The 25826-nt window shown below is 44.0% G+C and overlaps 1 protein-coding gene across 2 annotated transcripts in view; it reads right to left on the bottom strand.

Moving 5' to 3' along the window:
- Positions 1–18197: 18197 nt before the first annotated feature.
- Positions 18198–25826, bottom strand: part of METTL22 (methyltransferase 22, Kin17 lysine) — a 316617-nt gene continuing 308988 nt past the window's right edge. For both annotated transcript variants that reach the window (XM_073542802.1, XM_073542803.1), the window contains one exon: positions 18198–21541. In XM_073542802.1, the coding sequence (XP_073398903.1) occupies positions 21506–21541 (36 nt within the window). In that variant the 3' untranslated portion in view covers positions 18198–21505. The remainder of the gene's footprint in view (positions 21542–25826) is intronic.

Here is a 25826-nt window from a genome sequence, read left to right as displayed (position 1 = left end):
GTGCTTTTTTTAAAAAGTGCACTAAGGAGAGCAGGAGGTGAAGTGATACACTGCTGAAATCAGGGTTCTGCTCCATTACACTGCTCTTAGTGTAATGTAGGTGAAAGTGGTGAAAGATTGACCTTCAATATGTAATTAGGGTTATAATTTTATGTCATATATAAAGCTAGGTCATTGTATAAAAAAAAAAGCTATGTAACTTCCTTGTATAATTTGGTTGGAATTTATCATTGGCAAAAATGCTGGTCTTAGCAAAGAATTCATCAAATTTACATAAACACCTCTTTCAATAAAATATCCTTTTGTATAAGCCTCACCCACTTTGTTAGAAAAGTGCCCAGGCTGGTACGAAAGAGAAAAATGTTGCTATCTTTTTTCACAGCTCTGTTATCGAATTTCCCGGGACCAGGGACTCTTTTCCTGTCCCTAATGCTAGGGTGCACCCTAGCTCGCCCTGTTCCCCGGATTACTTCTGATGGTGAAGACGCCGGGGCCATGTACCTTGCCTTATCCCCTGAATCCGCCCTCAATCTGTACCCTTCCCCCACCCAAGGAAGAGGGGAATAGTAGTGTGTTGTAGTACACCAACTACACTAACAAGGTAATACAAACAGGGATCAAGGAAAATACCAATCATACAAATATACTCACACAAACAAAAGAGGCAAACACCGGGAGTGGAGGATGGGGTAAAACCAAAGTATGAGAAGGAGGGCAATTAGCACGCACCCAAAACCTAGCAACCGTCAAAGACAAATCCACCAAACACCTTCTCAAATAACAACCACCAACCAACAACCCTCCAACTATGCAGCTAAAGGAGCTCTCAACTGAGCTCTGTTGGAAGAAAATGTATAATTTTCAAAAGAGCACTATATTGTATTTTGTAACAATGTTTTTGTGTGCAAAAATAGCAAAACATAAAAAAAAAAGATATAAATCTGATATCGCCGTAATCATATTGGCTCAAAGAACAAAACAGTCTCATCACTTTTACTGCACACTGAAAGGTTTTAAAAATAATAAAAACAATTCCTGAATAGCTGGATTTTGCTTATTCTGGTTCCGAAAAATCTGAATAAAAAGCAATATGTATATGAAAATGATAAAAAAAAAAAAAAAAATCAACTCATCCCACAAAATACAGGCCCCGTCTCAGGCCAAACATCTGTTAAAGGAAAATCCGTCTCCATTGCTAAGGGGTTACTCAATCTCAGAAATATTATTACAGCTTCACATCATAAAGAACATTTTTTTGATTGAAAGAATAATAGGAATAATGAATGCTGCACACGGAATTTGTCTTATTCAGAAAAATGAAATTCAGAGAACCACTTTACTTTATTCCCTTCACATTTTCACATACCAGTAAGTGTTGCCAAGATGTTCCTGCAAACAAACTCTTAGCTGAAAGGAGCGCTCGGCAATTACATGATGGCTGTTATCACTGAGTCCATAGATGCTGAAGTGCTGGGAATGTTCCATCAAAGCTTATTCCAAGAAAATTGCCCATTCTGTTTAAAGGTTATAGTACTTTCTATTAAATAACAATACAAAGCATTACTGCATTAAGATTAAAGGGATTGTCCCCTAGTATGATATTAGATGGGTGGAGATCCGACACCCAGCATCTCATCATCAGCAGCAGCCAGGTGTAGACAGAGTAAAATAGATGTAGTGTTTCTCCACATACAATGTCCACGTCTGGTTACTGCTGAAGCTTAGTGGTGGGGGAACTGGGTGCCGGACCCCTACTGATCTCATTTTGATGATAGGATAGATCATCAATATCATAGTAGGGGAAAACACATTTAAAAAGTGTACAAAAAAAACAAATTTCCTGCAGATATAGAGGTAATCTACTGGTAGTTATTGTTTAAATCATGTCTGCCTGCCTTTATGGAGCCACAGGGAGAAACCAGAGTTATATTTTCCCTGCAGCCGCTCATTTCCAGCCATTAGGATGGAGCAGGGAGCGGTAAAAGTCAGTGATCACTACAGAGTGAGTTTATTGTGAGCACTGATTGACGGACAGATCTACACACACTCTGGGGACATTTTTTAATGGTTGGCCTAGACCTCTTAGCTCAGGTGATGGGAAATCTTAATGCTTCAGCATACTAAGACATTTCAGACAATTGTAGCTTCCAAGTTTATGGGAACAGTTTGGGGAATGTCCTTTTCTTTTCACCATGACTGTTCCCCGATGCACAAAGCCAATGCCATAAAAGCTTGGTTGGGTGAGTTTGGAGTTGAAGAACTAGGGAGCCCTGACCTAAAACTCATCCAACACCTACGCGATAAACTGGATCACAGATACTGAGCCCGGCCCAAAACACTAGGGTCTCACATCACAAATGCTTATCTACATGAATAGGCAAGAAGTCCTACAGACACTTTCCAAAATCTTCTTAAAAGCCTTCACAGGTGAACGACAAAAGAGGAACCGACATCATCGTAACGCCTGTGGATTTCTAATGTTCCTGTAGGTGTCTTGTGTGGATGTCACAATGTTGTCGTCCATATGGCATCACCTACTTACATATTGTTGCTTGTTTCTTAATGAAAACTACATTAAATATAATAAAGATGTAAATAGAAAAACAAATAAAAGATAAAAATACCAAACATGGTTTATGGGGATAATAAAGGAAAATGGACATATTAAAGAGATGATAGGTTGCTATATAGTAAAGCTAATAATTTATCATTCATCTCTCCATGGACTCGGATTTCATAGTAAGGGAATTCTTTATATTGCACTTTGATGAAAATCCAATAAACGTTTGTAAAATAACATTTCACCCAGTTGTGAAACGACCCCGGCCATGAGCTCAGCACATACAGTATTGATTTCTAACACGTTGATATGAGTCTATTCTATCTGCTTGATACTCTGCAGTGGATCTGCGTTTTGGAGATGTAGAACATACGATTTGGGTGGTAAGTTCAGAAATGTTATTAGCCGTTGTGTTGATGATACTAATACTTGGTAAAGTCCTATCTGCTGTGAACAATTGTGCTTGTGAATGCATTAAAGTGACTTCCATGTTGGATACCTTGGTGCCGACGCTGGTGACATGATGTGGTTGCCCGCTAAATTACCACAATCATAGTGACGGCTATGCTGCCAGATTCCAAGAACAGAAGGTTTACCAGCATCTTATGAATGAAAATGAAAGAACAGCCGATACATGACTCCAGGACCATGGACAGCATGTATCAGAAACTGGCTGCATTATTTCAGCCGGGTACGTTTTGATTCTAAAACGCTGCAGCGTTTCAGAGTAAAAAATACTTTAAAACCGCATTGGGAGACTAGTTGGACAGGTTGGTCATTGGTGGCTTCTCCTTGGCACTCCCCTTGAGTGGCAGTTTGTGACGATCCATTTTTGGATCTGTGGCAGGTCTGGTTCTCAGATTAAAACTTTTTTCCTTTCAAGCCATCGGGGGTTAATGTCAGTTTTTCCCCCCGCAGCCTGCTGGTGTAATTGCATTGCTGCTGGGTTAGCTGATGTGGGTGGTGACCACTCAAACATCCTTTAAAAGGTCATCTAATGCATCAGGTGACTGTCGGTGTTAGTTCATTCTAAAGCGACCGAGCTGGAGACAGGAGCTTCCTGGGTGCAGTGGTGCTTTGCGGAGTTCACTTGTCTGGTGCCTTACTCTGCTGTGCTTTGCAGCAGAAAGCTAAGTGTTATATTCTTTTGTTACCTTGTCCCTTGGGTGTCTGGCCCTTTCCCTGTGTTTCTTACATGCAGTGGTTCGGCTAGTGCCCGTCACCCGCCAGTGCACTAGCTAGGGCGGTTATAAGGGGACATTTTAGGGACGAGGTATCCTGACGTCGGTAGGGGGAAGGACCTGCATAAGGTGTAGGTTATAACAGGGACAGGCTCAGGTTGGAGCTCAGGAGGTGACCGTCCCTGATTCCCTATTGTCAGGGTCTCCCTCTCCCCATTCCACGTTGTATTGTTGTGCTGCTAGGTGATCGACCAACCGTTGGGTTGTGTCACACTGGATCAGTCACATCGTGACACAGTTCTCTCCCTAAGTGAAAAGGGATTACATTAAAAAGAATAATAAATGATAGATATCATCAAAAATGTCTGAGGAGGTGCAGGAAGGATACATCTATAGTATCTATTAAAACACATTTAATTTATATGAACTGTTTAGACATTTATGATATATCTTGGTGGTTCATTAAGTCTGTATGTACCACTTGATGGTCTAACCAAAAATATCTTTTAAAAGTACAAACTATTAGCAGATAAACAGCTAATGATGGAAAGTCTTAGTTACTCACCGGTTAACGGTATTTTTCGGAGTCCATGAGAGCACCACCTGAGAGAGGGGATCCGCCCTTCAGGAACATGAAACCTACAGATACAAAAAGGGCAGCACCTCTCCCACACATCAGTTGGATTACAGAGCACAAGAGGACCTCCAAGGTTAATGGCATGATTTATGTACAATACTATTACTACTTAATTATTTATCACCAGTGGACATATACAAGAGGAAGATGTGCACACCCAAATTAACTAAGGGAAGGGAATATACGGGTGCTGTCATGAACTCCGAAAAATACCGTTAACCGGTGAGTAACTAAGACTTTATTCGGTCGTCCATGACAGCACCACCTGAGAGAATTACAGGGAGTAATAACTACTTTAGGGAGGGACTACAGCCTGCAACACCCTTACACCAAAGGAGAGGTCTGCGGAAGCACTCAGGTCTAGCCTATAATGACTATAAAAGGTGCTCGGAGAGGACCACGTAGCCGCCTTACATATCTGGTCAATGGAGACTTCCGATCTTTCGGCCCACGAGGTCGCCATGGCTCTGGTGGAATGCGCCCTCAGCTTCCCAGGTGCCGACCTGACTTTTGAGGTGTATGCTAGTGAAATAGCCTCTCTAATCCACCTGGCTAGCGTATTTTTTGATGCTCTAAGACCTTTTCTAGGGCCTTGATGGGAGACAAACAGGGCATTCTCTTTCTTCCAGGGATCGGTAACTGCCAGATATTCTATGAGACATCTCCTAACATCTAGGGTGTGTAGTTTCTTTTCCTTCTCGTTAGCTGGATTGGGGAGGAAGGATGGAAGGACTATTTCCTGTGTCCTATGAAAGCTAGAAATTACCTTAGGTAAGTACGCTAGATCAGGCCTAAGTGCTACCCTATCGTCTCTGAACTGTATATAAGGAGGACGCCTAGATAATGCCTGGATGTCGCTTACTCTATGAGCTGACGCCAGGGCTACCAGGAAGGCTACTTTGAGGTACAGGATTTTTATGGAAGCTGATGAGATAGGTTCAAAAGGAGCTTCCGTCATAGCCGCAAGGACTAGGTTCAAGTCCCATGGCATGAATCTATCCTTCACTACTGGTCTGGATCTACCTGCCGCTTTAATGAATCTACTGACCCAGTAATTACCCGCGATGTTGCAGCTAAAGAGGGCCCCCAAGGCTGACACTTGTACTTTAAGGGTACTGGTGGAAAGCCCCATGTCCAGACCTTTCTGTAGAAATTCAAAGATTTGAATTATAGGCGCTGAATACCCAGCGACTACTCGTGAGTTCTGAAGGAATTTTTTCCAAATTCTGACGTAAATTTTGGTCGGAATGATTTTCCTACTTTTAAGTAGGGTGTTAATCAGGTCCGGGGAGAAACCCTTATCTTTTAGCAGTGACTGTTCAAACTCCATGCCGTCAGATGTAGGTCAGCCACCTGAGGATGGAAGACTGGGCCCTGGGACAGGAGATCCGGGATATCCGGAAGAACGCAAGGATCGGACACCAACATGGTCCTGAGGCATGAGAACCATGCCCTCCTGGGCCAAAATGGAGCAATAACTATAACCCTTGCCCTGTCTTTTCCGATTTTCCTCATCACTAGGGGTAGTAGAGATAGGGGAGGGAAGGCGTAGGCTAGCCTGAAGTCCCATTTTATCAAAAAGGCATCTACCGCCAGAGGATTCTCTCTGGGATTTAGGGAGCAGAATTGTCTTATTTTCCTGTTTTCCTTGGTGGCGAAGAGATCTACCTCTGGTTGTCTCCACCTTTGTACAATCAGGTTGAAGATGGAGGTTTTAAAGGACCATTCTCCTTGCCTTAGTAGATTGTGGCTTAAGAAATCTGCCGTGATGTTTTCTTTCCCTTTTATATGTAGAGCTGTTAAAGATAGAAAATGCTGCTCTGCTAGTTGGAACAAACGCTCTGCTACATTCATCAGGGGTTTGGAACGAGTCCTGCCTTGGTGATTGATATAAGCCACGGTGACCTGATTGTCGGAGAACACTCGGACGTGATAGCCCTGTAGATACACAAGGAGCTTTTTAGCTGCCTGCTCCACTGCTGTCAATTCTTTCAGGTTAGACGACATTTCTATTTGATGATGCTCCCATGGACCCTGGACCAGAATCTCACCCATATGGGCCCCCCAACCGGAGGGGCTTGCATCTGTGGTGATTATGCGGGTTATGTTATACTCCCAGGGCACCCCTCTGGATAAATTATCCTTCTCTAGGCACCACTCTAGGGACTCCCTTGTGTTTCGGGACAAAGTTAGCTGGCCCTCCAAGTAACCCCCAAGAACTCTTTCATGTAATAAAACCTCGCCCTGTAGGTTCCTTGCATGAAACTGGGCCCACTGGACTGCGGGGATACAGGACGAGAGAGAACCCAGAAGGGACATGGCTTTCCTGAGGGACATGGTGGGGTTATTGGAAGCGTTCAGGACCTGATAGTGTAGGCGAACAAGTTTCTCCGGAGGCAGACGGCATTCCTGTTTCTCAGAATCTAGGATTAGGCCTAAGAATTGCTGGACTCTCATCAGCTGTAACCGAGATTTTTTGAAGTTAAGCAACCATCCTAACCGCTCTAAGGCAGACATTGCCCTTTGTAGCTGTTCCAAACAATGTTCTGCCGTTTTGCCTACAATAAGGAAGTCATCCAGGTAGGGGATTACTAGAATGTCTGATTCACGTAGATGGGCCATAACCTCTGCTATAACTTTAGTAAACACCCGGGGAGCGACTGCCACCCCAAAGGGGAGGGCCGCATATTGAAAATTTTGAACTGACCCATCTAACTGAACCGCCACTCTGAGGAAACGCTGATGAGCTGCATGAATGGGTATATGGTAGTAGGCGTCTTTTAAATCTAACACCACCATAAAGCAATTTTGAAACAGCAATTTTATTGTGGAATTGATTGTTTCCATTTTGAATGGACGTATGACCAGGAACTCGTTGAGGGCCCTAAGATTTATTATAGTCCTGAAGGAGCTGTCTGGCTTACGGACTAGGAACAGAGGGGAGTAGAAGCCTTTTCCCCTTTCTCCCTCTCGAACCTCTGTCAGGACCTTCTTGCGGCATAGATCATGCACCTCGGCCTCCAGGGCAACTTGTTCTGATGGGGAAGACCTGAGTGGGGTGACCTTAAATCGATCTTGGGGAACCCAGGAGAATTCTAGTCGTAGTCCCGCAGCTATCAATCCCAGTATCCAGTTGCTACTAGAGATCAGCGACCAGGCCGGGTAGAAGGCAGCTAGTCTCCCTCCTACCGGAGCAACTAGTATTGGGGCGGCTTTTTAGCGTCACGTGCTGGATCTTCCTGGCGTCCCCCTCCTCCAAACATAAATCCTGTACCTTTCCTTCTTTTTTCATCCCATCTGCCTTGATCTCTGGACGACCTTCTACGGAAATATCCCTTCCTGATAAAGGGACGTCTATAAGAAGGGTTCGGCAGACTGGGGAATTTCTTTTTATCATCCCTGGCTTTTTCTAACAGTTCGTCCAGGACGGGACCAAATAGATATTCCCCCTCACACGGAATGGAACAGAGTCGGGACCTGGCCTGGATATCTCCTGGCCAACACTTCAACCAGAGCGCCCTTCGGGCTGCATTAGATAATCCTGCGGTCCTGGCCGCCATCCTTGCAGAATCCGCCGATGCATCAGCTAAAAAAGCAGCAGCATTTTGGATGATCGGCAGGGTTTTCCGGATGGATGCTCTCGAGGCTCCGTCTTTCAGCTGAGAATCCAGTTGATCTAGCCAGACCATCATGGATCTGGCTGTACATGTGGCAGCCACTGCTGGTCTTAGAGCGCCCGCTGACATCTCCCATGTTCCCTTTAGAAAAGAATCCGCTTTTTTATCCAACGGATCTTTTAAGGAGGCCATGTCGTCAAAGGGTATGGAGGATTTTTTGGAGGCTTTGGCTACTGCTGCGTCAAGCTTAGGGGCCTTATCCCATCTGCTTACCAATGGGTCATCAAAAGGGCACCTCCGCTTGAAGGCTGGTGGCAAGGTGCCCCTTTTTTCAGGCCTCTTCCATTCTCTATCAGGCTCTGGACTTTATCATTTAATGGAAAAGCCCTGCGCTTCCTGGGATCTAGACCCCCGAACATCATGTTCTGCGCTGAGAGTTCCGGCTTTGTATCTGCTACCTCCATGGTGGACCTTATTGCCTTGACTAGCCTATCCATTTGGTCTAAGGGAAAGCAGAACCGGCTAGAGTCATCATCCAAAGAAGACAAAGAGGAGGCCGGGGACTCTGAGGAGTCATCATCTTTCCTAGGGGCGACCGAGGACTTCGAGCCTGAAAAACTAGCCTCTCTTCTCCTAGAAGATTCCCCTTGTGATAGGGCTTTCATCTCTGTCCTCATTATCTCCCTCAGGCTTGTGGTGAAGTCAGGCATCTCTTCCGCTACCTGTATAAACAGGGAGAGTGTAAGGGCCTGTCCATCCACCCATGGACTATCGTTCCCTTTTAAACCCTACCGTCTGTCGCACGCATGGCTGACACAACTTTTTATGGTGGGCATCTGGCAAGGAGCAACTACAGAGGGCACATTCCCTGTGCTTGTTTTCCCGAACTTTTCTTCCCCTGCGAAAAAACCATAAGGGAACACTGCATCAGGGTACTTTCACGGAGATCTCTTACCCATGCAGTTGAAGCAGGTACTGGATCACGGAGGGAGGCAGGGGGATCCTTCAGTCTGGAGGAACTTCTGCGGCTCTGTCCGCTCGTTCGTTCTTGCTTCTTTTGCTGGCCACTTGTATGAGGTTTCACTGTGGCCTGTTTCTGCAGGCATTCCTGCACCTCGTCCTGCTGGTCTATGGGGGCTTCCGTTGTATCCATTGCTGCAATGGGCCTTCAGAAGCACCCCAGCAGCGTCCTGGCCTGGCTTATAATACCTCCTGATATCCGGGTCAGCAGGGTTCTGGCCGAGGGCACCTCCCACCCGGGACCCTCCCATGACCTCCCCGCCCCGTGCTCCGGCCTCCCCCCCGGCCGCTGCATGCGACCCAGGATAGCCGCGCTCCTGCGGCGCATACCGGAAAGCCGGCCGGCACCCGACTTCCGGTTTTGGCGTTCCCTGCCCCGCCCCCACCACCACATCACTTCCGCCGCTCACCTGAGACCACGGGAACTCGCGGAAAGGAGCCAGCACGGCACCCCTGGCACGGTAATGCCTCTAGCCCCCCCGTGCGCTGCCCTGCGTCTGCCGACTGGACGCTAACATCGGACCTGGATGAGGAGAGGATCGGACCCCGGGGGGAACGCATCAGGAGGGGCCCGGCATACATACCTCTGGTGCTGGCACTCTGGAGACGGCTGTCCTCCGGACCCCTTGCTCCACCTGCTCCGCACACTGCCGTGGAGACCTGCCCAGCCCCACCGTGGCGCTTCCAGGGACCCTCGCACTGACCGAGGTAGGAGACCCCCCCACTACCTGGGTCGGTCAGCCGGCCTGGGAATATCCTCGATGATCCATGAAGGACGATCTGTAGGAAGTCCTGTTCTCTAGGAACAGGAAACCAACTGATGCATGGGAGAGGTGCCGCCCTTTTTGTATCTGTAGGTTTCCTGTTCCTGAAGGGCGGATCCCCTCTCTCAGGTGGTGCTGTCATGGACGACCAAATAAATATACACGGATGTAGTTAATGATAAATGCGCCACAATTAATGAATTTTTAATGAGAAAAAACTCCAGATGTAAACTCTGTATTCAAGAGAAGTGAAATATTCATCCGTGATTAAATCCTTAGTATTTAAAAAAGTGCATTGTGCCAAATACACAAAAATTAATCACTTAGGATCATAAATAAGAAATTGAAAAATGTCACATGCAGCAAAAATCATTCAACAAGTGATAGATCCTGAGGATTATCTATTCATAAGTCACAGAATTAGCTAAGTATGGAAACTTCACATTAATAATAATAATTTTATTTCTATAGCGCCGACATATTCCACAGCACTTTACATTTCAGAGGGGACATGCACAGACGATAGACATTACAGCATAACAATAATCACATAGATCATAACAGATACCAAGAGGAATGAGGGCCCTGCTCGCAAGCATAAAATCTATGAGGAAAAAAGGGGAGACACGAAAGGTGGGTGGTAACAGTTACCTTCATTCTTCGGACCGGCCATAATGTTAAGTGAGTAACAGTACAGACACAGAGGGCTAATAGATGCATAAAGCATGTGGGAACATGATGCGGGGAACCTGGTTATTGTAAAACTTTTGACTGTGCCACCCAGGGATAGATTAGGTTAATGTGTTGAGATGGTAGGCCGGTATGAATAAATGCGTTTTCAGGGCATGCTTAAAATTGTAGGGATTGGGGAGTTTTTGCGGAGTCAAAAGTAAGAAAAGGTCGAATTCTAGAAATGTTTTTGAGGTGCAGATGAGAAGAGCGAGTCAGTGATCGAATGTGGGGGGCAAAGGAAAGCTCGGAGTCAAGTATGACCCCAAGACAGCGGGCATGTTGCTGGGGAGTAATAGTGGAGCCACACACAGATATGGCAATGTCGGGTATAGGTACATTAGTAGAGGGAGGAAACACAAGGAGTTCAGTCTTTGACAGGATCAGTTTCAGATATAGTGAGGACATGATGTTAGACACAGCGTTTAGACAATCGCTGGTGTTTTCTAAAAAGGCTGGCGTGATGTCATATAATATGACATATAATTGGGTGTCATCAGCATAGAGATGGTACTGGAAACCAAATCTACTGATTGTTTGACCAATAGGGGCAGTGTACAAAGAGAAGAGGAGGGGGCCTAGAATCGATCCTTGAGGATCCCCAACAGTAAGTGGAAGTTGTGAGGAGGAGCCAGCAAAAGATACAGTAAAGGAGTGTATTGGAAGTACATAAATATGCCGACGCTGAAATCTAAGGGTATGTTTCCACGTTCAGGAATACATCCAGATTAGCTGTGGGTTGGACGCTGAGTACAGCCGCAGCGTTCAATCCACAGCATCCAGATGTTACGGCATAGTGGAGGGGATTTTATGAAATCCCATCTCCACTATGTGTCCTAATATGAGGGTGACACACCAGCGAAACCGGACATGAGGCGCATCTTTTTACACCGCAGCATGTCTGTTTACCTTGCGGAGACGGTTAGTCTCCGCAAGGTAAATAGCCTACTCTATGTACATGCTGCAGCGATTCTGGATGTGTTCAATGAGCACATCCGGATTCACCGCGCGTACAGAAGGGGGCGGCGCTTTGAGCGGGGCTTCTGCTTTGTCCAAAGCGCCGACAATGCGGACCATGGAGACTCACCCTAACTCTTCCAAAACCGATGTGTGTTTCGCCATTGCTTATTCAAAGGGTCAGATATTGGAGGTACTTGTAACCATGGTTTGTATAACGAGAGCCAATTAGATTCAATGTGAGGGACTCCTCCCATGTAAAAGAACCTGTGACGGTAAATCATGTGTTTACCTGATGATGAAATATTTAATGTGACTAGGTGTGTGGTGAATGGCGAAATCAAGGCAGAATATTGTAAGTGCAGGTGTGGCGTTTTGCCTAATTCTGGCTAGGATGACATGTATGGCTGAGACACAGCTCCATCCAGCCTGAAGATGTCAATTCAGGCGTGATGCCATATACCTAGAGCATATTGTTCTTCATATGTAAGGAATGGCGGGGAAGCAATAGAGAGGGGTTGAAGAGAAGAGAGGAAAATGGACAAGAGGTCAGACAAAATAATACCCATCTATAATGTGTTGCATCTGTTATAAACTTGTATCACACCAATATTATAAGAACCTTAACCTTGACTCACCTGAACCTGACCCAACACAAACTTTCACTCGTGAAGGAGTGAAGCAGTTCACACATTAACTAGCACCATGATGTAGTGCAAGAGAGCCTGATTACAGTGATGTGTTACTTATTAGGCTGTTTTGCGGTTTCAATACAGTGTTTTATCAGCTGGAGATTATCACAGCAAGACAAGTGGCAACAACTGAGCTCTGCTAGAATTGCAGCAGAGAATACTGTGATTCTTCTATATATGCTGCACCCAGTAAATAATGTAAAGGGATACATAGCTAGAATCAGGGCCTCTGTCCAAACCTCATGATGTTCTCAGATTAAATAGCAAACATTTGCTGACAGATTCCCATTAAACACATATTTCAGCTGTAAAAACTAAAACTGTGTAACCAGACTACATGTGGTATTTTTCACATGCATTTTTATGTGATTTTAATAATTTAGACATACCTTAACCGCTTTGTGTGAATACATCTATGGTGCAAAGGGAGTTTACTGATTGTTTGCTACAGCTAAGAATGACAGTGATTTAACTGTCTGCAAGTTAAAGGGAATCTGTCACCCCATTTTTCGAGTATCAGCTGCCGGCACTGCCATCAGGGGATTATCTACAGCATTCTGTAATGCTGTAGATAAGCCCCCGATGTAACCTGAAAGATAAGGAAAATGAGTTATATTACACTCACCCAGGGGCGGTCCGGTTTTGGTCTGATGGGTGTCGCGGTCTGGCGCCTCCCATCTTCTAACAGTGACGTCCTCTCCTTTGCTGCCTGTCGTGGCTCTGGCGTACTGCTCTGCCCTGTTGAGGGCAGAGCAGAGTCCTGCAGTGCGCAGGCGCCGGGAGTGGTCCGGTGCCTGCGCACTGCAGTATTCTGCTCTGCTCTCAAAAGGGCAGAGCAGTGCGCCTGCGCAGGAGCCGCGACGGGAAGCAAAGAAGAGGACGTCACCATTAGAAGATAGGAGGCGCCGGACCGCAACACCCATTGGACCAAAACTGGACCCCCCCCCCCGGTGAGTATAAAATAACTCATTTTCCTTATCTTTCAGGTTACATCGGGGGCTTATCTCCAGCATTACAGAATGCTGTAGATAAGCCCCTGATGGCGGTGCCGGCAGCTGATACTCGAAAAATGGGGTGACAGATTCCCTTTAAAGGGAATCTATCTGCAGTTTATTGGTATGTAATCTGATAGCAGCATGATATAGGGTCTGAGATGCTAATTCTAGTGATGTGTCATTTACTAGGCTGGGTGTAGCTTTTTTTAATAAAATCAGTGGTTTATCAGCAGAAGATTATCACTACAGGACTAGATGTCTTGTGCCCCCTAGTTAACCTGATCTATGTAATAACACCCCTACACACTGATTAGCAGTTGTTAATGTACAGTGTTTACAGAAAGATGCCAATCAGTGGTGTGGTCGGGGTTATACAAGGCTCAGCATTCTGGGCACAGCTACATGTGCAGCAGAAAAAAAAATAGCGATTGTATCAAAATTACTTGTTGCAGACCAGCAAGTGACATATAACTGGAATCAGGGTATCTGTCTCTACATAATGCAGCGTTCGATTATATAGCAAAAACTTGGCATGGCAACAGATTTCCATTAAGGGCATCTTTTTTGGAGCTCACCTTCAGAAGCAAGGCAAGGAAGCTACACATAAACAAAGTCTTCCTCTGGGAGCAAGAAAAAAACAACTAGCAATGAATACAGTTGTGGTCAACATTATTGGCACCACTGAATATTAAGTAGACCATATAAAAATCTCCTGAAATAAAGAGTTTAGTGAAACTGCTTGGGCACATATGAAACCATATTTTGCCATATGAAAAAGACGAGCCACAAAAATAATAAAATAAAAACTTGCCAGGAACAAAGAATAAACAATTACAAACAATGATGCCAGAAATAAAGGTACGCTTTGTGTATTTGTAACAATGGACAAAATGACACTTGAATGTAATCAATTAGACATTAGTTTTTTTTAATGTATGTTTTACAAATGACAAAATAGAGAATACAAAGACGAGTTTACCCTACCTACAGTGAAACATGGTGGGGGATCCATAATGTTGTGGGGCTGCATTGCCACTTCGAGGACTGAAGGGCTTGAACATATTACAGGAACAATGGAATATCAGATCTTTTTAGAGAGAAATGTGCATCCAAGTGTAAGAAAATGAGGTAGTACACAAAAATGGTTAAGTAGAAAAAAATACTTGTTTTGACCTGACCATCAATTAGTCCTTAATCAAATTGACAATCTCTGGAGAGAGCTGAAATATGCTATTGGGAAAAGAAAAGCCCTGAAAACTTCCATGAGCTTGAGAGTGGAAGAGAGGATGAGACTACCAGAAGAAAATTCAGTTATAACAGACAATAATCTAATAACAGGTAACCAGCATGGCTTCATGAAAAAGGTCGTATCAAATGCAGTGATTGTTTTCTTTCTATAAGGTAAGTGAATTTTTGATCTTAGTCATGCTCTTCATGAGACATAATGTGGGAATTGAAATAAAGCATATGACACTGTCCCTTAAGCCTCATTCAGACATCTGTTTTTCACAGACAGCACTAGTACCTGTTATAGTTTATTGGGCCATTCACGTCTGTGATTTTTTACAATGGCATGTCCGATTTTGATTGGAGGGTCAGATCAAAATTGGCAATGCAAGTCCATGGGTCCCTGAAAAAACATTGGTCAGAACTCAGATGGCATATGAGTGCGGTCTGATTTTCATGGCTTGTCAGAGAGGAGGAAAGAGGAGAAAACACTCTTTTTCCTTCAAGTACGAGATAATTTTTGGACTACACTCTGATCACAATAATTGGTCTGTTTTTATGGTACAAGAGAAAAATGAACAACTGCATGAGGCCTACATGTAGCAGAAGAAGCATGGTGTGCACATGCTTAAAAAAAAGGTCACAGATCTTCACCCATTTATTGCACAGGGTGAGATCTATGTAAAATCCACAGCAGAAACGGCTTTTGCAGCGAGATCTTTGACATGTGTGACACATCCGTGTGCGTTTTGTTTTTTTCTCGGACAGCACATAGACCCATTGGGCATCATTGATCCATACACAAAACAGTTTAAAAAACGCATCGCTGTCTCCAGACTGTGAGACTCCGATAATCCAATGTCTAGTAATGGTGACCATAATGTCTGATTTAACAAATTAAAACTATTAGCATGCAATTTCTAATTCCAGAGTTTGTATTCTGAAATTGTGTTTTGTCTCCATTTCTCTGTAGTCAGCTTGGTTTTGCTCCTATATCTATGGAGTAAGAACAGTTCTGGTACTATATCTATGTTGCAAGCTTGGTTCTGTTCCAGTCTCTGTGCAGTAAGCTTGGCCGTTCCCGTACTTATGTAGTAATCTCAGTTTTGGTACCATATTTAAGCAATAAGCTTGGTTCTGTCCTGTTACCTATGTATCAAGCTTGGTTCTGTTTCTGTATCTATGTAGTAAGCATGGCTCTGCTTCCATATTGATGTACTAAGCTACCTTCTGTTCCTGTGTAGGAAGTTTGATTTTGTTCACTTCTGTTTCGTAAACTCCATTCTGCTCGCTTATCTATACATTAAGCTCCTTTCTGTTCCTGTATTTATGTAGTAATTTAGGTTCTGACACCACGTTTATACAGTAAGCTTGGTTCTGTTCCTGTATCTGTTTGGTAGGCTCCATTCAGTTAACACTTCTATGTACCAGCCACCACTATATTTAAAGCTTTTTACCGCTGCTGCTTTAATGCAGAGATAAGCAGGCTGAAAATGAGCCGCCATAACTCGAGGGCCACTGCTTTGTGATTGCCCCCCAAGCACAAATTTGCCAGCCAACCCCTGGTCTTTGGCGTGCTCGAAAAATATGTTTGAGACCCCGTGGCTTCATGTCTGGAAGTTATTCGACAGCCTGTTTGTTAGGCAATCCCTGAATGGGTTGCGGCTGTAGAATAGCGGCGGGACATGCATCTGTGGGGTCTCGAACATATTATTCAACCACATGACACTCGGTTAGCACCCGAGCATGCTTGGATAACACTTTAACTGAGCACCTTCGCTCATCACTAACCACTACCCAGCATATGACCTAACCCCTTGGTCTGGTTCTTTTAACACAGAATACAAATCTAATGCATGTAGAACCTAGTCACTGTATAAGTTGCTTCAGCATTAGTTGCCAGTAAGGCCGGTTTCACATTTGCGTTTCAGGGCGCAGCGACGGCCTGCGCACGGCCGCCGCAAAGCCCCGCCCCCTGCCGCGCCTCCGCCGGCAGCTCCGCCTTTCGGCGCATGACGCTGCATGCGTCCTGCGTCCCCTATCTTTATCACTGGGGAAGCAGGCCGTGCGCAGTATGCGTTTGGCGGCGCATGCATCCTTTTGACGGTGCGCCGAGCGCAACCAAATTGCAACAGGTTGCGTTTGGCGCTGGTCGGCGCACCGTCAAAAGGACGCATGCGCCGCCAAACGCATACTGCGCACGGGCTGCGTCCCCAGTGAAAGATAGGGGACGCAGGGCGCATGCAGCGTCTTGCGCCGATAGGCGTAGCTACCGGCGGAGGCGCGGCAGGGGGCGGGGCTTAGCAGCAGCCGTGCGCAGGCCGTCGCTGCGCCCTGAAACGTAAATGTGAAACCAGCCTAAGTGACACAAAGTGTCTCAATCATTACAGTAAAACCTCCATATCCCTACTCTTCCCACGCCAAGGTCGGGATCACTTCACCCTTGGATGGCATTTGGAGTCTGGAACCAGTGTGGTGGCACAAATGTGAGTTCTGAATGGACTATGGGGGTCTATATTTACTTGGGGTCTAAAGCTTGGGTTCATTTTCGAGTCTGTACATTAAATTTATGGGTCTAGTCTGGGATCTGCACTAACTTCTAGGTCTGGAAAGTTTCATGATTTACTGTTAAGCCTTCTTATCTATGGTACATCCGGTATTGTATTATGGAAGTATTATCCCCTACAACATAAAAAAAACTTGGAGGAATAACTGGCACATCCAACCGATTATTTAAAAATACGAACTTTTATTTCAAATCCATTGAAAAGGGTAAAAAAGAGGATTCAACTAGTTTTTTTAAGAACTTTATTTCAATAAATATATGTATCGGCATTAGAATTGTCATCATAAAATGTCTATGTTTTGTTGTGCCAGTACAGAATCATTTTAAAAAACTGCAAACATTTCACACAGATAAATGCAAGTCCAAAAAACCACAAACCGGCCTAAAATGTGCATAGTAATTTAATAAGAGGACACTTATTTGCTCACTTTATAAAAAAAATCACTAGTGTGTAACCTGGTTAGTGAGAAACCATTCAGATTCTACTAATAGAATCACTATTTTTTCATTTAAAAAACAGAAACTGAACAGGACGCAGCTGAACTGACACAAATTGACCATTTTTACAACCCATTAAATTCAATTGAGAATTTAACTGATCAGTCGGATTCTGTTTTTCTGAAAGGGAAGAGAAAAACTGAACATAAAAATGCTATTGTGTACCCAGCTTTAGCTATAGTGCATACAAAAAAAACCTGCCAATTTCAAAACCACTGGAAATTTTGACATGAGTGTGAACAGAGCTTTAGCTGAACTATGTGCGGCATTCGGAGAGTTTTGTAAAGTCAGTGACTAATGTCAGTTATAAATATGACATTTCCCATATTGTAACAAACAATGAACGCAGAGGGGTATTTTGAGTTTTGTGAATGCATCTTTGGGTGAGAATGGTCTACGTACAGAATGGTCCGTCTACAATACAGACTTACTATGAATTCTTTAAAATAAAAAAAAGTGTTGCACTAGCTCTTTTCGGCATTGTATAGGTACAGGAGCTGAAGATGCAGACAGAGTGTTTACGTGCAGGTGAAGTTGCTTCATATATAGTTTTGTAGGAACAATTCACGCAACCTGATATCTACTCAATACTAGTGATGAGCGAGTATACTCATTGCTTGGGTCTCCCCGAGCATGCTCGGGTGTTCTGAGAATTTTGGCGTGCTCGGAGATTTAGTGTTTGTCCAACGCAGCTGCATGATTTGCGGCTGCTAGACAGCCTGAATACATGTGGGGATTCCCTAACAAACAGGCATTCCTCACACATATTCAGGCTGTCTAGCAGCCGCAAATCATGCAGCTGTGTCGACAAACACTAAATCTCCGAGCACGCCAAAATGCTCGGAGATCACCCGAGCATGCTCGGGAAAACCCGAGCAACGAGTATACTCGCTCATCACTATTCAATACCAGAATGAGTCCAGTAGGTTGAGTGAATCAGTGACTGACAACCCTCTCCGTGTGCACAGATCTAGTAGACCCGCCCACTGGACTCTAAAATCCGTATGGGTTTAAATCAGTAAATTACAAGTTGTGTTGAAGTTTAAAAAAAATGAAAACAAAAAAACCCATCACATCCTGCTCAGCGTCTCCTGCTCTATAACATGCTGCCCATAGATCAGTCTGCATCTTAAAGTGACAGGGTGATTTTCCTTTAAAGCTTGAAATTATGTCAGGTTTCCCCCTTGGCAAATTAGAAATGTACCAGTACAAACTGTACAACAATATCATCGCGCTTCCTTCTCTATCTATAATTGCCTTTCTGTTCAGTCATAGGGTGTTTCTTCCATTCAGAAGTCAGGAGAGATTCCCTGAAACAGAAAATTCCTCAAAAATTGCCAAATTACATGAAAGTAGTGTAAAATACCACGGCCAACAGATATAGTTCATGACTCTCCTGTACATGTGAATTTTGCTCAGGACCTTCTGTTAGTGGACTAATCTAGAACGGTTCAGTAAATCTTGTCGTGAAGCGAAGCTCCAATTTTTGTATTTTTCCATTTTAGTCTCTTGGAAGTATCATGGCAAGAAATTTTGCTTTGAAACCTACTTTCCAAAAAACATATCTAAACTTTAAACTTGCTTTAAGAAATAAGATTTCTTATGAGTTACAACACTTTGGACTTTTTAGCCACATTCTGAAATGGATATTGGAATCTAAATGACTGAAATACACAGGAAATAGTTTTATTGTTAGAGGGCTGTTTGACTGAAATGGAACCTGACAGCTGATACATGCTTCCCGATCCACCAGCAGTATGTATCAGACCATGGCTGTATGATTTCAGCCAGATATGTTTTACTCTGGAACACGTTGGCATTTCAGAGAAAAACAGCTTAATAGCCACCAGGGACCAAGGTGCACAGGAGACTAGTCGGACAGCAGGTTCCCGAGTGGTTGTTCCTTTCCCGCTGCCCGAGATTGACAGGTGTCTCTCTGTATGCGTTGCAACAATGCTACTCACTTGGGAGCGATATGCGGTATCACAGGATCCGTTTCTACTTAAAAGTCCAGCTGGTTTATTTCACTCCTCATAAACCACATCACAGGAAACTCAAATACAGCTCTTGTCCAGCTCTAAGTACAACATAAAGCAAAAAGTCCATCCAATAGTGCTGGGTAGCCCACCTGGCTTAGAGTCCAGCTTCTTAGTCCTTTAGCAAAGGCACTCAATCCAGGAGATCTGCACACCTCCACACACAGACCATGTGTGAGACAAACAGGTCTCATTTTACCATGTGCACCTCACCCAGGGGTGGGGATATGGTGAGCAGCTGTTCCACCCTAAGTCATCAGCTGCTTACAATCAAACTATCATTGTCGACTAAACGCTTTTAGTTCTATATGTGCTAAAGTATTTCTCCACGTTTATCTCCCACCTACTAGGTGTCCTACAGCCACCTTACAGCGTATATAGGGAAAAACCTGTCCCTCCAAGTTAGGAAGGGTGGGAAGAAGCCACCGGGAACCCACCTTTCTGACAAATCTCTCATGCAGCTATTAGACTGTTATTTTCTGAAACTTTGCAGCGTTTTAGAGTAAAAAATGTATGGCTGAAATCATACAGCCACGGTCTGATACATGCTACCTGTGTATCACCTGTCAGGGTCCGTTTAAAGACCTGTCACTTGCTCCAAAATTTGAGTAAAATGCCTTGTAAAAGTCCCTGAGTTCCCCTTATTTTGCATCTCTTTTCTGTTTTGCGCTGCATCACTCCATTGCAGAGATATTCATATTTGTTTCTGCTGGAGCGCAATATTTGAAATCTCTGCTTGTAGTACAACTGTTTCTTCAGTCTTTTCTGGGAAAGTTTGCCTTCATCCCGCCCTTCTAGACGCTGCCAACCACTGTTTGACAATGTATGAGATTGAAAGATCTGAAACGACTAATTGACGTGCAAAAGAAAACAAGTGGCAGAAATGCAATGATGATTCAAACCCCCAGTGTTTGTTTCCTCTGTCTCTCTCCAAATGGTCAGACCTAACACCATAGGGAAAGATCTTTGAAGTCCACAGAAAACAAGCTAAAGGTTTCCAGAGTGTGAAACAATCTTTAACTTCTCCAGCAACTCTGCTAATATCCATGTGGCTTATGTAAAGAACAGGAAGAAGGGTTCTAGTATTAGGCCTACTACTATTGAACCAAGCGAAAATTATCAAAACAAAAAAAGAAAAATACATTTTGATAAAAATTTGATTTACGCAAAAGCAAATATTCTGATGATACATTCATTTAAAGAACAGCCATTCTAAAGAGATTAAAAAGAATACAGTGCTTTTCTATAACCAGTGTTAAATTTGCTTCCTACAATGCAGTGAGAAATGTACAATTTATCCTGATAACGTTCAGTAGTTTTTACTCTTCTAAAGCCAAGAAAGATTAAATTGGAAATAATGAAGGACCTATTATTTCTGTCCTAAACTTAGGCCGGTGTAACATTTCTGGTGTTCAAGTTCCAAGTACAGACCGGCCACGAGGCTCCAGACCTGAACTCATAGGTACATATGAGGCTGTTGAGTCTGGATCAGGAGACCTACTACCAGTTTGATCATTATGGTCAATCAGAAAGCAAATGATGGAAGCGTCAAACTGGCTTTAGACTGGATAACAATAGATCAAACCGGCAGAAACTGCTCCAAATCCATCACATGCTGCATGGTATATCATATGTTTTGTGTAGCTTGATAGACAAGTTAGACACGTCTTTTTGCCAACTCCTAGAATACTTTGTACCAAAAAGGCATCCAAAGACACAAATTTGGTACATGGCATGCATGCTACTTTTTACGCATTTTTTTCAGTATCTCCTCGGCTATTTTGAGGCCTGCCTACATGAAACAATGATCAAAAATACAGAATAAAAATAAATATCTTGAGAACAAAATACATTTTGCACCAGCCTAGTTAAATTAACCTCAATAACAGTTTAGTACCGATCATACTATCATTTGTACATGTTCATTGAAGTATTATTCATGGCTCCTGGTTTTCTAATGATTCTTTGTTTTTTTCCCCTTAGTCGAAATTAAATTTTTTTCCTCTTAACGTAGAACGTAAAGGCATCAAGTAAGTGTTGTAGCTGTAATTTTCCATAGCTCCTGTTGAAATAATAAAAAAAATGTTAAATTAAAAAAATTAACCTACTCAAAATGTTGTTAAAGATAATTTGTCAGTAGGCTCAACTCTCCTCAAGCCATGTACATGGGCATGTAGGTCATAGGACGCTGATTAAAGTGATACCTTGATTTCTATAATCCAATGTCTTATTCCAGAGCAATCCACATTTCTATTAATATGTAAATGAGCCGTGAAGATCTATGGGCCGGACATAGATCTTCCTGAGAATCTGCCTCTAGAGCTTATTTTAAATAAAAGGGGTATTACCAGTGTGAGACATGTAGATCAGGAAAGCAGACTGTCAATCCTTACATGTCTTACACTGGTAATGCAAGTTTTAAATTAAAATGAGCTCTGAAGCAGACTCTCAGGGAGATATATGCCCCGCCCATAGATCGTAACAGCTCATTTACATATTAAAAAAATGTGCATTTATCTGGAATAAGACCTCAAATTTAGGATATCAAGGTATCAATTTTTTCAGCTTTCTATGACCTGCATGCCCACATAGATTTTTTAGGAGGGTTAATCCTATAGTCAGATTTCCTTTGTGATATTGTTATACCTTTACCATACAGAAGAAAGTAGTTGACTATGCTTTTCAATGCAGAGGTATCTACGCAGTATATGTTTCGTTTTTTGTTTTTTGTTTTTAAAAGGCAATGTGTGACATTTTATGTACATACATGTGGCATAGGACAATTATTACACAGATCATGTTGACTTTTTTTTTCCAAATTAGTAATAAGTAGAGTTGAACAAAACAGGTCGGTCAGATTTAAAAATCGCCGACTTTCGCCAAAGTCGGGTTTCGCCGAGCGAAACCCGACCATAGCGTGGGGTCCACCTTGCGGTCGTTGACCCGAGCGTCAAAGTCGCGTTTCCCATAATGCTTGCAGGTGCTTTTTCTCAGCCAATGAGCAAGGACGTACACTGTGGGCAACGAGATGACATGGGCAGCGGCCACCACCATCTTAGAGAAGGGCACTGCAGTGATTGGCTTGCTTTGTGTGGTGTCACAGTGGCTATAAAGGCCTGACCGCCGACCGCCATTTTACTTCTGCCGATCTTAGCGTAGGGAGAGGTTGCTTCCACTATTTCTCAGTAGGGAGAGTTAGGCAGGAAAGAAAAGTGATTCTGTGCTTGTGCTGATAGAAATTGTGCTGTACAGTTAGTGTGCAGTGACAGGGGAGTATTTTTTGTGTGCAGCAGTGCTGGTTATTAGGCTGCCTGATAGCTGCATTGCTGTGTGTACACTGCTGTGCAGAATGCTTTTTACATAGCACTAATACTTTTATTCTTTTTTTCTGCACAGTTACCGACCGTTCATTTTTTCCCACACCGTATAGAGCTGTATGCTCCTCACACACTATCATGTACCGGCTGGTATAATGGACAAATACATGCTGACTATCTGTGTGTGACTCCGGAAATAAATACGGAGATTTAAATTTTCCTCTACACTTTATACAGCTGTACGTTTCTGATACAGTACTGTATATCTGCTGTTTGGATTACGGTCAAATCCATACTGGGAGAGCGTCTGTGTGTGACTAAGGAAATATATACAGAGATTTAAATTTTCCCCTACACCGTATACAGCTGTACATTTCTGATACAGTACCGTATATCTGCTGTTTGGATTACAGTCAAATCTATACTGGGAGAGCGTCTGTGTGTGACTAAGGAAATAAATATGGAGATTTACATTTTTCCCTACACCGTATACAGCTGTACGTTTCTGATACAGTACAGTATATCTGCTGTTTGGTTTACGGTCAAATCCATATTGGGAGAGCGTCTGTGTGTGACTAAGGAAATATATACAGAGAGTAAAAATTTCCCCTACACCATATACAGCTGTATGTTTCTGATATAGTACCGTATATCTGCTGTTTGGATTACGGTCAAATCCATACTGGGAGAGCTTCTGTGTGTGACTAAGGAAATATATACGGAGAATTACATTTTCCCCTACACCGTATACAGCAGTACGTTTCTGATACAGTACCGTATATCTACTGTTTGGATTACGGTCAAATCCATAGTGGGAGAGCGTCTGTGTGTGACTAAGGAAATATATACGGAGATTTAAATTCTCCCCTACACCGTATACAGCAGTACGTTTCTGATACAGTACAGTATATCTGCTGTTTAGATTACGGTCAAATCCATAGTGGAAGAGCGTCTGTGTGTGACTAAGGAAATATATACCGAGATTTAAATTTTCCCCTACACCTTATACAGCTGTACGCTCCTCATACAGTACCATATATCTGCTGGTATTTTTGGTACATTTTCCCAAACATGAGGAAGTATGGTGGAAGAGGTCTTGTACGTGGGCGGGGGGGCCAGCTGGTACTGATGGTGGTGCATCTGCTGGTACTGCCAAAAGCACAATAGCACCTAAGGCAGGAGGTGTTGAGACTGCGTCATCGTGTGGCTCAAGAAGGCCTGGAAGGCTCCCTTTTCTGGGAGTAGGCAAACCACTTTTAAAGCCGGAGCATCAGGAACAGGTTTTGGCTTACATTGCTGAAACAGCCTCCAGCTCTATTGCCTCCTCTTCTGAAGTTTCAAAAACTGCAAGCACTGAGTCGTCAGTGCAGGCTTCTGGTCAGGAACAACACCTTTCCTTGTGTCCTTCACCCCCACCAAAAGTGAAGGATGCAGCAGCAGGCCACACTTCAGATTACACCATGGAGCTCTTTTTACATACCATGCCTGGGTTATCAAGTCAAATCCTGAATTCCCCAGTCCAAGATGAATCTGACATGGAGTGCACTGATGCACAGCCACTGCTAGATGATTCTGCTGGTACATTGACCCATAGCACTACATTGCCCTCGCAGGCTATCTACTGAGCCAGAATCTGACCCTGATGAAACTCAGGTGCCCCTTCCCGCATACTATACCACCTTACACGGTGACAGAGGAAGGTACAGATGAAATTGAAGAGGAGGTGATGGATGACCCAGTTGTTGACCCGGATTGGCATCCATTGGGGGAAGAGGGTGCCGCTGGCAATAGCTCAGAAGAGGAGAAGGATCCGCAGCAGGCATCGACATTGCAGCAGCGGTTATCTGGCAGGCACGTAGCTGTCCAAAAACATGTTAAAAAAACAAAAAGAGTTGCAGGACAGCTTGGCCAGATGGTCAAATTAGCACAGCGTGCAAGCCCTGAAAATTTATACCATAGTAGGAAGAGTGCAGTGTGGCACTTTTTTGACCAAAATCCTACTGATGAGGCAAAGGTTATCTGTAAGAAGTGCGGAAGGACCTCTAGCCGAGGGAAAAATCTCCGAAATTTGAATACCAGTTGCATGCTTAGACATTTAATCACCATGCACTTGCAAGCGTGGACGGACTACAAAACCTCAGGTAGCACATTTGCACCTGCTCAGACTGAAGGTAGCCAGCAATGCTCCATCGCTTCCCCCCACTGTAAGCCCACCGGTAATCATACCACCAGCAAGAAATGTTGAGGTGTCGTCGCAAGGCCAAAGCAGTCAGGGAATCACAATGTTTTTGCAACGAAAGACTGAATATAGGCCATCACCACCACCAACCCCCTCTCAGTCCGTCCGGTCCACCGCTAGTTCCCCCATATGCAGCTCAAGTCCAGCTCACCCTACCAGACACTCTTAGTAGGAAAAGAAAGTACTCATCCTCTCATCTGCGTACACTGGCTTTGAACGCCTACATTGCCAAACTGATCTCATTAGAGATGATGCCCTTCCGTTTGGTTGAAAGCGAAGCGTTCCGAGAGATCATGGCCAACACTGTCCCACGCTATGACCTACCCAGTCGGCACTTTTCTAGAAAAGCCATCCCTGCCCTCCACCTGCATGTGAAAGACCGCATTGTCCATGCACTCAACAATCAGTAAGTGGAAAGGTGCGCCTCATAACAGATGAATGGGCCAGTAGGCAGGGCCAGGGCCGTTATGTGTCCATCACTGCGCACTGGGTTAATGTGGTGGATGCAGGCTCCACAGGGGAGAGCGTCAGTGGAACATTGCTGCCTAGCCCACGGTATAGGAAACAGTTGGCTGTAGGCGTTTGACCCTCCTCCTCCTCCACCAGAAGCGAAAGCTCGTCGACAGAGCGCAGTCGCACGAGCACTCCATCCACAGCTGCCAGTGTTGCACACGAGGTGTCCCACTATCGAACAGCTAGTGGTAAGCGTCAGCAGGCTGTTTTAAAGATGATGTCTTTGGGCGACAACAGACACAAAGTGGAGGTACTGGCCAACTACTTGCAGCGAAAAA

Source organism: Dendrobates tinctorius, unplaced genomic scaffold (assembly GCF_039654945.1).
Source record: "Dendrobates tinctorius isolate UK_male_01 unplaced genomic scaffold, ASM3965494v1 ptg000129l, whole genome shotgun sequence".
NCBI classification, from domain to species: domain Eukaryota; kingdom Metazoa; phylum Chordata; class Amphibia; order Anura; family Dendrobatidae; genus Dendrobates; species Dendrobates tinctorius.
The sequence above is the reverse complement of the archived record's forward strand: the minus strand, read 5'-3'. Positions and strand labels throughout refer to the sequence as shown.